We start from the raw sequence: 13,422 nt of genomic DNA, 5'->3' as shown, positions 1-13,422 counted from the left end.
GTGGGTGACCATGCAATTATCGCGACCATTGGGCTTGCGTGGAGACCCTTGTGGTAGGGTCTCATTTGCCGCAAGCCCCAGTGAGCTTCCTGCTCAAATAGAGCAGGAAGCTCACTACTAACATCATGTTTGTCCAGCCACCCCCCTCCCCGCCTACAAAACGGGGCGAGCTGTCGATCAACATCGACAGCCGCCCCATTTGTAGCGAGCCCCGGAGTGGGTGAATTTCTCACTCGCTGTGGGGCTCGCGCACTGCCCGTCCATTGACCCACTTGCGAGCGCTATGAATCAGGCCCATGAATCAGGCTATGAATCAGGCCCATGGTGAGGAGGTTTGGGAACATTTTAACCTGATATATGCAATTACTGAGGGCCTGATTCATAACGGTATGCAATATTGCATAAGCACGCAGTTGAACTGCGATAGTATGCTAATCCATCGGTCAGCTGAACGCAGATTTCCCAGTAACAACTGTCCCTGCGAGTTATATCTCCAGCATGTGTGCAGTGTCAGCATCGCTGTTTGGAGTTTGGTACACAGGTCTAAGGGTCTGATTCAGAGATGTACACTAACCCAATGCTTACCGCACATCTCTGATGTTTGGAGGACTGCGCATGTGCAGCAGGTGTACGGCACATGTGCAGCCTTCCGACTGCGAGCCCACTCGCAGTGTATCCCAGTCACAGCCTGATTGACAGGCTGCAGCGTTCGGGAAGCGGAGTGGGGGCATTCCCTGGCAGCGTTCCCATTTCCGGGAGGGACGAAGCCAGGGTCTGTGTGGGTGCATGCAGACTTCCTGGCCTCGCAAGCTGCCAGGACCCGGCCAGACTGTGGGAAGCTTTAGCTCCCACAGCCTGGCCAATGGAACATCAAAAATAATTGCGACCGATAGTCACGATTGTTTCGATGGTGACCCCAAGCTGCGACCTGGTTCGCAGCTCTGGGATCACGCAAATGCAGCAAGGAGGTGTGTGATACCTCCTTCTGCATTTGCATTTTAAAAGGATGGAATTGCACATCTGCTTGTGTGCGGCTGTGCAATTCCGTCCATCTCTGAATCAGGCCCTGAGATCGTAGTCCCCATTGAGATTAATGGGTCCTGGAATCTGCAGTGCTCATTAGCACTCTGACGGAGATTTCTGTGAAATATCCTTCATTGTGCTCTTAGTACATAGCAACAGTTTATAAAATGATGCAGAAACTACAGTTTCTACATAATTGTTTGAAAAAAAATATGATACATATGCTCCTAAGTTTTAATTAAATTGCATTCTTATCTGTAAGCATTAGATGTATTCTGAATAATAAACACTAGATGGCAGCACACTGTAAAACCAAGTAAGTCAATTATATTTGTCCTATGGGAGCATCTGCACATTTTAACAATCTGGCAACCAAAGGCAGAATGTCCCGAATTTGTGCTTCATTTATCTACATGATTGCCTGTAAAATGCGAGCATTACCTTAGTTTCTTCCCCTTTTCTGTTATCTTGGCTTTGTTTAAAATTCCTTCTTTATTTTGGGATACCTGTCAGAACAAGAAACACACCAAAGTCATAACCTTTCTTCTGTAAGCTATGCAAAGCTAAAAGAACTTTGACAGTTATTTAGGAGATGATTTGAAGTCGGAGACAGCCGCGTCCGTGTCTGTAATTTGTGGTGGTCCCTGTCTCCGACTCTATGCAAATGCTGCTGAAAAGCCCTTTCCCAGTGTAAATCTGTGCATCCAAATGTGCAAGGAATGAGACACTCATTGTCAGCATCCGTAGATGTAGAAATACCGATTAGTGCGTCTTTAAATACACCATCGGTCACACCATCGAAGGTTGCACCAGCCCTATGGCAGCGGCAGTTTCTCCATCATGACCTCCCATGTAAGCAGTTGTGTGTCTCTGTGCGCAACAACTATCAGTGACATGCCGGCAACATTCCCATAACACGCCTATAAGACGGACCATCTCTGTGCATCTGCCTTGCTCCTCTATAGCAACTCCTACTCTGTGCTCTTGCTATATAGATGTATGTGCAGTGCGGCATAGACCCATGCGCAGAAGAAAGAGATCACTCCCTTGCGTCTAACATCGGCAGTGCATGTGACTCAGCAGGCCCTTAGTGTACAGATGAAGCGACCTGCGTTGCAGCATTTACATTATATAGCTCAATAGTTAAATTCAATATTGTGATTGTCTTCACACGCTTCGGCGCTATTTATAGTTATTCATAAAATTAACACCTGCTGCATATTACATTTAGATTTTGCTATAGTCTTAACATGCAAGAGACTTACAAAAAAGAGTTTTCATTGCATTGATGGAAAGTAAGAATAAATTAAAATAATAAAAATGTCATGGAGACTTCTCACTTAGGCCCGTATTCAAATTAGGGGTGTGCACCGGACACTTTTCGTGTTTTGTGTTTTGGTTTTGGATCTGGATCTTTCTTCGTGTTTTGGATCTGGATTGGTTTTGCCAAAACCACCCTTCCGTGTTTTGGGTTCTGGGTTTTGTGTTTTGGATCTGGATTTTTTCTTAAAAAATAAAAAAAAAACGCTAAAATCACATAAATGGGCCTTTTTTTGTTCCTACGCTATTAATAACCCCAATAACATTAATTTCCACTCATTTCCACTCTATTCTGAACACCTCACACCTCACAATATTGTTTTTAGGCCAAAAGGTTGTACCGAGGAAGCTGGATGACTATGCTAAGCGACACAAGGGGGCGGCACAAACACGTGGCCCATCTAGGAGTGGCACTGCAGTGGCAGACAGGAAGCCAATCAGCGTTATGGTGCCCATTTGCATGTAGCACGAACCCGGGAGATCCGTGCTACATGCATCTGTGTGATTGGCACAGAGCAATGACAGGTCCGTGAGACCCGTCTGTGCTGCTGTGGTAAAAAAAAAAAAAAAAACCTGTGTAAAAAAAGAAAAAAATGGCGTGCACCCCCCCAAAAAAGAGCAACCAGCCCCGGGCATTAGTAACCCAGTGCTGGGTGTGCTTAAATACAGGGGACAAACGACGTAGGGGTCCCCTGTACTTAAGCACAACCAGCACCGGGCTAGTCAGAACCAGCGCTGGTTGCCAAAATACGGGGGACAAACGACGTAGGGGTCCCCTGTATTCTGCGCAACCAGCTCTGGGCTCTGATCCGGTCCTGGTTCTGGAAATATAGGGGACAAAAAATGAGTAGGGTTCCCCTGTATGTTCCAGAACCAGCACTGGACTTTTTCTAGCGGGGGGCTGATGCCACAGCCAGGGGAGCCCTTTCACCGGGCCCCCCAGCCGCAGCATCAACCCTGACCGCTAGTCAGCCCAGGCCGGGGATCCCTGGAGAGCTGGGGACCCCACCAATAAAGGGGTCACCCTCTCCAGGGCACCCCAGGCCCAGGCTGATAGCCCGGGGCTATCCCCGCCACCCCTGGTGGCGGTGGGTGGCGGGTTGATTGTGTGGTGTGGTGTAAATAAAGAATATCAAACATTGTCTTTACAAGTAGAACTGCAAGTCCCAGCTAGCCTGCCCCGCATGCTGGTACTTGGAGAACCACAAGTACCAGCATGCAGGGCATTAAGGGCCCACTAGTACCTGTAGTTCACCTGTAAAAAAAATGTTTAAAAAAACACAGGACACACACACCGTGACAGTATAAGTTTATTAAACATACATACACACACACACATGTACACATACTCACCTATGTAACCTGTAGCATCGGTCCACTTGTCCGGTAAAGTATCCCTAGGGGACCTGTGAAAAAAAACATACTCACCATCTCCTATGCGAGGTTCTGTCCTCTTCGTTCCAAAGTAGGCATCCCCGGACTTGGCAAAAAAAAAAAACGAAAACGCGATCCACGAACTTAGTACCGTTCTATAGAACGGTACTTCCCGAATGAGAGCTTAGCGGCGGGGTATCACCATGGAAACCCCGCTGCTAAGCGTTCATTGGCTGAGAGAGGTCATCTCCCGTCTCTCAGCCAATGAACGGCTCCCTCCATTGTAGTCAATGGTGGGAACCGCAGGGTAAACTTTAATAACCTTGCGGCTCCCAGCATTGACTACAATGGAGGGAGCCGTTCATTGGCTGAGAGACGGGAGATGGCCTCTCTCAGCCAATGAACGCTTAGCAGCGGGGTTTCCATGGTGATACCCCGCCGCTAAGCTCTCATTCGGGAAGTACCGTTCTATAGAACGGTACTAAGTTCGTGGATCGCGTTTTCGTTTTTTTTTTTTTGCCAAGTCCGGGGATGCCTACTTTGGAACGAAGAGGACAGAACCTCGCATAGGAGATGGTGAGTATGTTTTTTTTCACAGGTCCCCTATGGATACTTTACCGGACAAGTGGACCGATGCTACAGGGTTACATAGGTGAGTATGTGTACATGTGTGTGTGTGTGTGTGTGTGTATGTATGTTTAATAAACTTATACTGTCACGGTGTGTGTGTCCTGTGTTTTTTTTAAACATTTTTTTACAGGTGAACTACAGGTACTAGTGGGCCCTTAATGCCCTGCATGCTGGTACTTGTGGTTCTCCAAGTACCAGCATGCGGGGCAGGCTTGCTGGGACTTGCAGTTCTACTTGTAAAGACAATGTTTGATATTCTTTATTTACACCACACCACACAATCAACCCGCCACCCACCGCCACCAGGGGTGGCGGGGATAGCCCCGGGCTATCAGCCTGGGCCTGGGGTGCCCTGGAGAGGGTGACCCCTTTATTGGGGGGGTCCCCAGCTCTCCAGGGATCCCCGGCCTGGGCTGACTAGCGGTCAGGGTTGATGCTGCGGCTGGGGGGCCCGGTGAAAGGGCTCCCCTGGCTGTGGCATCAGCCCCCCGCTAGAAAAAGTCCAGTGCTGGTTCTGGAACATACAGGGGAACCCTACTCATTTTTTTCCCCTGTATTTCCAGAACCAGGACCGGATCAGAGCCCAGAGCTGGTTGCGCAGAATACGGGGGACCCCTACGTCGTTTGTCCCCCGTATTTTGGCAACCAGCGCTGGTTCTGACTAGCCCGGTGCTGGTTGTGTTTAAGTACAGGGGACCCCTATGTCGTTTGTCCCCTGTATTTAAGCACACCCAGCACTGGGTCACTAATGCCCGGGGCTGGTTGCTCTTTTTTTGGGGGGGGGGCACGCCATTTTTTTCTCTTTTTACACAGGTTTTTTTTTTTTTATTTACCACAGCAGCACAGACGGGTCTCACGGACCCGTTAGTGCTCTGTGTCAATGACACAGATGCAAGTAGCACGGATCTCCTGGTCCGTGCGTGCATCTGTGTCATTGAAATACACAGCAGCACAGACGGGTCTCACTGACCCATCTGTGCTCTGTGTCACTGTCAATCACACAGATGCATGTAGCACGGATCTCACGAGTCCGTGCTACATGCAAATGAGCACCATAATGCTGATTGGCTGAGAGCCGTGACAGACGGCTCTGTCAGCCAATCAGCACTTTGCCCATTAAAGGCAAAGGCATTTTTTTTTAAATGGCCGCTCGAGGCAAAACCTCGAGATCCGACAGCAGATCTCGAGGTTTTGCCTCGGGAGAGGGATCCGGGGCAGACAGGGAGATCCGAGCTTGGGCTCGGATCGCCCCGGATCCCCGAAGTTCGGGTGGGTTCGGTTCTCAGGGAACCGAACCCGCTCATCCCTAATTCAAATAGAGGAGAAAAGCCACAATCGGCGAAAAGTTTACGCCGATGCGCTGTTTTTGCCTGTTTTCAAAGTATCGCCGTATTCAATTCCAGGACATTTTCGTCTGGACGAAAACTCCATAGGGAAAAGCAAGCGAAAAAGTTTCTCGAGCAATAGGCCAGAGAAAAGAAGTGCAAAATCCATATTTTGAGTTAAAAATGGGGGACTTGATTCAGAACCCTCTGGACACCCCCCTAATGACAAATTAGCAAAAAAAAAATACAAAATTATGTTAATTCACCCCAAAAAGAGACAAGTTTTGGGGTGAAAATGCAAAAAGTGTTTGGAAATTGGGTTAAAGTACTGGGATAGGTATTTTGGGGGGCTCTATGGATGGGACAGGTGTTTTTAGGATTGCAGGAGGCTGCAGCAGGTGTATTTCTATCATTTTTTATTCTGCACTTTACAAACCCCAAAATATAACATACTAGTACCCATTTACATGCACCCCCAATTTAACTACATAAATTACTTTTCATAAAAGACATTGCTTAACATAATTTTTCCACACTTATGCAAATATGCATAAAACCGCCCTTTGACTCAAAATAAGATCCCTAATTACTTTTATTATGGCTAATAATACACTTATATATTGATTCCCCGGGTGAGTTCGACTTTATTGGCGGTACAGACTGATTTCCCCCCAAAAAACTGACCTTTTCGCCAGTTCCGCTATTCGCTGCATTCGCCAATATGCGTTTTCGCCTGTTATACAATTAAATAGGGCGAAAAGCGGGTGCGCGCATTGAGAAAGCAGGTGAAAACCTCGCCTCAATACATGCGAATGAGGGGAAAACATCGCACTTTTCGCTGAGCTCCGCTTTTCGCGGCTTATTGAGTCTGCCCCTTAAAGTTAAAACATTTTAAAAAAAAGTGTTACATGCAATATATTACTTATATTACCAGCACAGGGAAAACTATTTGTAAGGTAGCTCACTACTTAGCTTCAATTAGATAACATTTTCCCCTTGTTAAGTTGAATATGGCTTAGCTATGGCATACTGTTATGCTGGGTACACATTTAACGATGTGTACCCAGCGCCATCTCATTAGCGACACTTGCGGAGATCCTGGCATCGGCAAGTGTCGGGAGTGACATCGTGATGATGGGGGCCAAGCTGCCAAATGCTAACGTGTCGCCTGACGGACCTGACGATGCGCCATAGTGCCCATCGTACACAATATAGTGCATACACACATTAGACGATGTCATTGATATATCATACGATCCGGCCAATATTGGCCGGAACGTACGATATATGGTCTAGTGTGTACCCAGCCTTACATGTACATTGCCTGAAATCTGAATTTCCTATGTTGCTTAGCTCATAATTACAGTATATGAGAAGTCATTGAAGAGCTTCATAGCTGTAGACTATACACACGACTTTCATAAAGTGTACAGACTTCAGAAGTGACTTCAAATATCTGTACATAAAAGCATGTTTTATTACTATAATTATGTTTTTTATAAGAAATTATAGAACCAATTTTCATTATTGCTATTTCTTATATCACCTTAATGCAAAATTAGGTGGTCAATTTTTTTTTTATTAATAACAATATTCTACAGTCACTATATTAAACTAAAAATAACTTGAGAAGATGATTTGTTCTGTAAAATCCCACCGGCAAATTTGAGAAGATCTAAATCTTGACATAATTTGCACAAAATAAATGCATATTCTATTCTTCCTGCTTGATATAACAAGTTTCCTTGCAAACCAATTGTTTTTGAATATATTTATATCCATTTGAGCTTCTTAAAGTACATCCCTGGTTTATGGTCATTATTTATTTGTCCTAGGAAACAACAGTTTTCTGAGTTATAGAAAATGAATGCATTTAGTGAAAGTTGCAGGAGAGCATATACAAATCAATAAACTAAATACAGCAGATATGCAGGCTACACATAGGCTTGCCACTTCAGAGACCGTCACTGGAACCATCCCAGATGATGTCAGGAGCACCCAGAATGGGGGCTTAGCTAACTACTCCATTCCAAAGGAAGCAGGATGTTTCTAGTGGCCAGCCAGTCAGCTCTGAGCAGACAGTTCCGCATTACTGACAACCTTCAAGACACAGTAATAAAAAAACAAACAGGGGAGAAGCACTGAGCACAGGAGCAGTATTCTCACAGCCAGAGGACACTAAGCAGGAGCTGCAGCACCAGGACTGAAGGTTATCTAGATCATAGGTGCCAGTGCTACGGGCCCCTAATATTATCTCCTTGCCCAATTTAAAAATTCTTTCTAATGCTGAGTTAGGACCGATCTGTGCCATCGAAGGAAGTAGGGATGTCAATTGGAAACCCAAGGTTGGCAACCATTGATGTTTCTGTTTCGATAAAAAAGCTTTTTCCATTTGATGTCAGGATTGTGATGGTTGCCACATTGCTTCTATCTTTCTGATGGCTCATCCGACGGCTGATGACCTCCATTCTGCTTCTGATACCAGGAAGGAGTGTCCATGGCAAAGCTACTTTGTGCCTGTCCAAACTTCTACTTAAACCATTGAATTGTTACCTTGCGATGGATATATGCCATCGCAAGTCATGTTGCGATGATGGCAATGCCATTACTATTAGATTAGACACAGTAACAGCTCTCCCCAGATATCTTCAGCATGGAATGTTTTTAGCCTATCAGACTCTGCTATCCCGGAAATCTTTCCCGCGCATGCACAGTGCTTTTTCTGTAGGTGGGAAAGGCTGTGAGAGAGTTTATGCGTGAGAAGAAAGGACCAGTCTGCATGAATCTAGACTATTTGTATTCAAGTCTCCTTTCTTAAATGTAGCACCTATGACCTATGACCCAACGGTTTCTGCCTATCAGCCTGCCCTATCTCAGACTCATCAGCAGTGTGCACTAAAACAATTGTCAGTTTCCATTCACCGTTACTCTCCTGTGGTATACACTGAAGGGTGGGCAGGAGGGACAGGCAATGATGCCACAGGACTCCACTCATTAAATCCTATAGTGATATAATAGCGTCCTTACAATCAGACGAAGGTGGCTCAGACTGTAAGCAAAGAAACTGCTTTTCTCCAACAGGGCTTAAGACTGAAGCCATACAAAGCTCAGGGGATCATGGGTAATACATTTTCATATGAAGCCAAACTTCGAGTTATCACACAAAACTACTGTCGAGAAATAAAACTAAACAATGTTCCGTATTAGAGTTACAAAATAACTGCTAAATACTTTTATTTCTGCCCAGCCGCCTGGAGATACATTCGCACTTTTTATAGAACACAGTTCATGTCTTGTTCCCCTGTATTAGAGTCTAAATTTATCAAAATAGCCTCACAGAGCTTCATTAGACAGATGCTAGGATTGTCAGTAATCTGCACATGTTTCCGCAGAGTTCCTCTTCGTGCAGTATTCAACCTGCCTGGAAGAATTTCCATCATTTCTTTCAATTGTTGCCCTTCTTGCATCTTTCCAGCTGAGGGAAGGTTAACAAAAAAAACAGGAAAATATCCTAAGGCGACCTGATATGGTTTCGCTGTAACAATTAGATATAAAGGACACAAAATAAACAGTTGAAATTGTTTCTTAGTATACTAAGTAAATACAGCCAAGAAATTAATCTGTATGTATAATTGTAAGATCAGCACCTCTGAATATAAGAGAAAGCATAGATTTGTTTATACATTTAAATTCATGATCAGATCTTTTATATGTTCCCGTCTTCTTTCTGATCAATAAAAAAGAATAAAAGTATTTTGACCCTAGGCCGGTGTAGCCCTAGAGACTACGCTTTTCCAAATTGTTGATGAGCATTATAAGTTAATACGCCCTAAATTTGTCCTAGTGCTTTTCATATGCTCATCCATCTCTATCCAACATCCTTCATTATATGCAATCAGAAGGGAGGTGGTTGGTATTCATAGGTGGACACAATGGTGAATTTGGATGGAAACGGCTGATGTTTTCACTTTGCGCATGTGTCAGATGATGGTCCTGCCACAGTGGTTGTAGTTTGGATTAGGACGCAGGGTGATTGACAGACAGCAACCGTTATGGGGAGGTATTGAGCGGGTGTTTCAGGCTAGCACCCTGTTAGTCATAAGCAAGAGCCATGGGGGCATTGATGGTGCCCCTCACCAGGGCACTGAGAGGTGGGGAGGGAGTACTAATTACATGGGCCCGGCTTGTTGGAAGGGCCCGGTGGAGACCACTGTTCATCCTTCCCCCCTGAGTAGACTTACCTTGCTCCTCCGCGGCAGAATCTTTTCAGTGACATCTTCAGGAAGATGGTGGCGCACAGTGAAAGCAAAGACTCTGGCACTGTACCAGAGTTTTTGCTCTCTAATGGACATGCAACATCTTCCCGAATATCATTGGGAATATGGCACTGCCGAAGAGGAGTGACCCGCTTACTGGAGCAAGGTAAGATTGCAGTGATTGTCCACTACGTGCTAGTGCTGCGCAGAGCGTCATGTGAATGCTCTGAGCATACCATGCCATCTCCTGCATGTAAGTACAGTTGTTCTGGGCATCCTGAGGATATTCTGGTGCAATGCTTGTTACCCGGTGCTGGTGGCCCTGCCCCCTCTGTGCGACATCATGGGTGGAATTCCCAGGAATAGCTCATCATCCTTAATGTGTACCTAACATGCAGGGCTATCTTTCAGCAGGAACAATTAACCTATCATTAACTATGATGGGCCAAAATGTTTTTTCCATAAGATAAGTTTTTTTTTAAATTCCTTTTTGAGTGCCTTCTTGTCTAAATACTATATATATATATATATATATATATATATATATAAATAATATATATATAAAACATTTCTATAGCTCCACCCCTAGTAGCTCCACCCACAGTTCCTGAACCTATTTTTCCCCATATTAGCCCTGCTAAAATGTATTTATTAACAGTTAGCGACATAGTTCGCATTATGCCATACAGAAACTCCTGTTCTCATATGCCGCATTGCGACCCACGCTGGTGATGTAGCTATGTGTGGGGACCCCCAATGTATGTGGGGTACTGTTGTTAATACATCACTGCCTCTGCATATGTCTTAGCTTTCAGCTATGACATCCATCTCATATTCACTGTATAGTAATACTGTCCATCCCCTTACCAGTGCTGGGAACACCAATGTACCTGAAAGAGAACAGCTCGCACCAGTCATGACACATATTGGGCATGTTATTTTGGAGATCCACTCCCACTGAAATATTCTAGGATTGCGCACAGCATGAGAACTAGCGGCATTATACTGTATGCCCTTTAACCATTTTGTTGGCTTGCTGTATTAGGTATAAAAGTCCAGATGGATAATTTTTTATACATTTATTCCTACAAATGATAACCCCATTATTTAAATTCTTATTATTCCCAATTCAAATACTGTAATCATAATGGTCAAGTCAATGAAACAGACATTCATGAAATTCAGATATACTGAGTCTCTGGCCAACCTAATTGTGGGTAAGAACTTACTAGAATATCTTTCAGAATCGTGTTGTCTGACACGTAGTGTTGAGAGTGATTCCTTCGATGTCGAGAAATCTGAAAAAAAATCAAAGAAAGTAAGAATTGTATTTGAAACATAAGATACAATTTTATTGAAGGAGGAAGACGCTAATAATTGACCAAAGAAGAAGTTTATCTGTTAATGAACTACCAAAACTAATTAATTACTTTATTTCTCTTGGTTCTAATTGATTCCACAGGTACAAAAGGATACCACCATAAAAAATCGTGATCATTTTCACCATCCCCCTTTTACATGTCCCAATGTACTACTACTAATGCTCTTATCCCAAACTTTCCTATCATTTTGGTATTGCAGCCACCTAGGCTGAAGCAGCTGATGAGATGGTCTTCTTTAAAACATCAGCTCTGCTCAGGTTGCGGCAATGGGAAGATAAGTGGTAAGAAGTTTGAGCACATTTAATGCTCGCATGTGATTGTGAAGGGGTTTATGTTTGAGCCAGTGGTGAAAATTCTAAGATTTTCTCATCAATATTTTGAGTTACTCACATGCAATCTTAAATCTAGCATATAGCATCCACCAGAGAGATTGTCCAATCATAATCATCATCAACCCCTGTTAAATGCATTCCTTGCCAAGCACTAACTTTGCAGCTGCCCAAGGGGTTGGGGACAGGATGTCAAAGATATGTATAACGTAAAATAAGCCACTTTGTAAAGGAGCATGTTTAAGTTACATGTACTCGCACTTACTGTACTGCACATTAATGCCCCTGACCCACCACTCACATGAAAATATAGCCTAAAATACTGGCACAGTTGAGCAGTGCGACAAATCTCATGTGATCCACTAACTCAGAATGACCACAAATGTGCATGAGTAACTGCAGAGGAATCAATAAATTGGTGAAAAAAATATATATTTTGCACTCAAGATAATTGAAACCCTTTATTCCTTGTGATGGGCCATGTGCATTATTAGTAAATGCTTTGTGTAGACGTATGTAATTGTGCAATGTCCTGCACAAATGACCTATGACCTTGTCTAATAGGCAATATGTGCACAGTGCTATTTTTCAGTAGGAATTCAGGGCCTGATTCAGTAAGGATCGCAGATGCAAAGATGCACACAATCAGTCGATTAATTCACATTGCGGCATGGGTATGTATTGCAGTGTGCGTGCGCGAACTAGCAATTGCGATGGGAAATGCATTTGCAGAGGCTACGCAGACCCCGAGCACAGTGATTGACAGGAAGTGCCATTTGTGGGTAGTGACGAGGGGGTGGTCGGGCGAATGCAGTAATGCCAGTGCGTTGGAACGGCGTTGCAGGGGCGTGCATAAATTATCCACTGCAATTCCATACGCAGCCTGAGGCCTCACAGTATGACCTGAAGTTACAATGCCTGAGTGAGGTCTGACCTGCCTTAACTGTGCGTATGGGTCCGATGTTACTCGATGTTACCAATTATTTTGCTATGTTTCCCAAGTATACAGATGTGTGTAAGGGGAAGTGGGCGTCCTTTAGGTAAGCTGTGATTGCAAAGCGATTGCAAACATTTGCATTTCACCACTAATAATAGCAACTGCGGTGCGTGCGTTCTAGCAGAATGGCGATCCTTGCTGAATCAGGCCCTCAGTTCCTTAACCTCTCATTAACTGTCCTGGGCCAAAATATATTTTCCATAAGATAAGTTTTATTTAAAAGACCCTTTTGAGTGCCTTCTTTTCTAAATATTATATATATATATATATATATATATATATATAATATAAATATAAGTATACTGTATATAACATATATAATTGTTTTTCTATAGCTCCAGTTCCTGAACCTATTTTCCAGAAAAATAGCCCTGCAAGTAATAACAAATAATAATAATAGTAATAATAATAATACACTTAGGGGCCTATTCATTAAACGTAAAAATTCAATGGAGATAATTAGCTTTAGAACTCTCATGGAGTTCTAGCTAATTATAGGTGGAATTCATCATTCCACCTCTCCATAAGTATCTATTCCGAAAAGCTGTCATTTTTGCGATTACAGCTTTTCGGGAAATAGATACTTTTCTCTGCCTACACTACCTTATCGTATCTGGAAACAGTGCTGCGCATGCGCTGTTACATCTGTAAAACCAGCGCATGCGCAGCACTGCCAACAGATGCGGTAAGTTTCGTACCCCCCCCTCCCCCCCCCCTCCCCCCCCCCTCCCCCCTCCGCTCACCTCCCCCCCCCCCCACTTACCTGTCCGCGCAGCAGCCTCCGGC

General features: G+C 44.2%; 1 protein-coding gene across 2 annotated transcripts in view; it reads right to left on the bottom strand.

The window, feature by feature from the left end:
• Positions 1–13,422, bottom strand: part of ARHGAP15 (Rho GTPase activating protein 15) — a 724,185-nt gene that overhangs the window by 617,140 nt on the left and 93,623 nt on the right. For both annotated transcript variants that reach the window (XM_088474917.1, XM_088474916.1), the window contains 2 exons: positions 11,158–11,226; positions 1,465–1,529 (listed from right to left, as the gene is read on the bottom strand). In XM_088474917.1, the coding sequence (XP_088331043.1) occupies positions 1,465–1,529; positions 11,158–11,226 (134 nt within the window). The remainder of the gene's footprint in view (positions 1–1,464; positions 1,530–11,157; positions 11,227–13,422) is intronic.

This window comes from Taudactylus pleione, unplaced genomic scaffold (genome assembly GCF_031769625.1).
Source record: "Taudactylus pleione unplaced genomic scaffold, aTauple2 ptg000156l, whole genome shotgun sequence".
Classification (NCBI taxonomy): domain Eukaryota; kingdom Metazoa; phylum Chordata; class Amphibia; order Anura; family Myobatrachidae; genus Taudactylus; species Taudactylus pleione.
Note: the sequence above shows the minus strand (reverse complement) of the source record. Positions and strands in the feature narration are given on the sequence as shown.